This window comes from Hipposideros armiger, unplaced genomic scaffold, assembly GCF_001890085.2.
Source record: "Hipposideros armiger isolate ML-2016 unplaced genomic scaffold, ASM189008v1 scaffold_22, whole genome shotgun sequence".
In the NCBI taxonomy this organism is placed as follows: Eukaryota; Metazoa; Chordata; class Mammalia; order Chiroptera; family Hipposideridae; genus Hipposideros; species Hipposideros armiger.
The window spans coordinates 2,183,647-2,185,335 of NW_017731372.1; the positions used below are offsets into that span (position 1 = coordinate 2,183,647).

General features: G+C 44.3%; 1 protein-coding gene across 1 annotated transcript in view; it reads right to left on the reverse strand.

Annotated features, from left to right (window-relative positions):
- The window catches only part of NIBAN1 (niban apoptosis regulator 1), a 145,928-nt gene that overhangs the window by 81,968 nt on the left and 62,271 nt on the right, over window positions 1-1,689 (reverse strand). The window contains exon 3 of the mRNA XM_019635490.1: window positions 509-640. Within this exon, the coding sequence (XP_019491035.1) occupies window positions 509-640 (132 nt within the window). The remainder of the gene's footprint in view (window positions 1-508; window positions 641-1,689) is intronic.

Here is a 1,689-nt window from a genome sequence, read left to right on the forward strand (position 1 = left end):
AGCATCTGTCTCATCTACTGCGAAATGCCCAGGATCCTTTATAACATATGGCATATAATAGGCACTCAATAAAAGTCTATTGACTGAGATGAATACCTGCATGAGACTGAGTACTTATTGAAAGAATCAATCTTGAAGGACAGGGTGTGACCATTTACCCAGCCCATGCTAAAGAATACTGACAGACAGGGTTGGCCGAGTGGCTCAGTTGGTTAAGAGTGGGCTTGGGAGGCCGGCAGCAGGTGAGAGCCACTGTGAGCTGCTGTCCAATGGCTGGTGACTGACTGCCTCACCCAGGAAGAGCACAATGATCATAATACCAACACGGGCCAGTGGGGCTGCATCCTCCACAACTAGACTGAAGAACAAAAGGGCAGCAACTTGTCTGTTCCCCTTCCCCGATTCCCCAGCGCTGTTCCCTCCCCCAGTTCCCCAATAAAAATATTTGAAAAGGAAAAAAAAAAAAGAAGAATACTGCAGAACCAACAGTAACAAGAAAATGTCTTACCTCTTTGTTCTCGTAGCTCTCCACAGCAAAATCATTTTTGACCACAACATATCTCTCCTTCCATTTCTTTATATCTTCAGCAAACTGTGTTAGTTCTGCTTCATACAAAACAGTTCCTGGCTCCAACGGTGGCTTAAAGAAGATGAATACAATTAATTAGCACAACAAAACACAATATGCCATGCTACCAGTAAGTCTGTCCATGGCATTTCAAGGAATGTTTTGGAAACTGTCGTGTGTGCTGAGATCCTGCAGGAATTGTTGCTTCTTTCCCTCCTTCCACACTTTCCTTCCCTACTTCTCCTGACAAAATGCAAAACATTTGTCTTATTGACATTTTTGTGATTTTCATTGCCCTCCATTATGCTACAGGAACAGAGGCAGATGGAGGAAGGGGTTATAGTATAAGATGATGCCTGGCATACACACGGCACTTAATAAATCCTTGATAAACTGTGGAGGAGAGGGAGTGAAGCAGTGAAGCATAAGCTGTAGACATCTATCCCAACACCCTGAATATGCCTCAGGGCTACGTCCTGAAAAACAGGAGGGTTAACAGGCTAGTCCCCTATTCACCACACCTCGAGGCAGTGCTCAATGGTTTTCCCAGACCCAAAAGCCCAAACACTTAACCCATCCCCTTGTTTCCCAAGGAGACCATGTTAGCTCTCCAATGAATACACAAGCAGGTAAACCTCAGTTCTACCATTTCTACTTAGAAGTTTGAAGGTTTGTCATTAACCCTGGTGTCATCCGTCTCTGTGTGATTCCTAGTTAGGTCTTTCACTGGGTTAACTGTGTAAGGGATAATTCCCATCCTGCCCCACGGTGCAATTCCTGTATTAACTCAAAGGGTAGGAATGGGCCTGCTGTCTTTCACATGAATTTACATCAATTTTCCCTTTATTAAAAAAATCAGTTTCCACCTGCACACTGCAGAGCAGGGACTGCTCACCTCCCCCTCTCCTCTGCAGGCACCACACCAGCCTGCTGCTCTGAGGCAGGCAGCGAAGGTAAATGGGTCTGGCTTCTCTGACATTTCAATAAGATTTTTGTGTAATTTGATGGAGGTCATACTTTTATTTTGAGTGAGAAGAATCTTATTTTAAAACCCATGTCTGTGAATTACCATGTTTCTTCTGAACTAGGAGGCAGGGTTTACAAGCAGGAAAGACATTGTA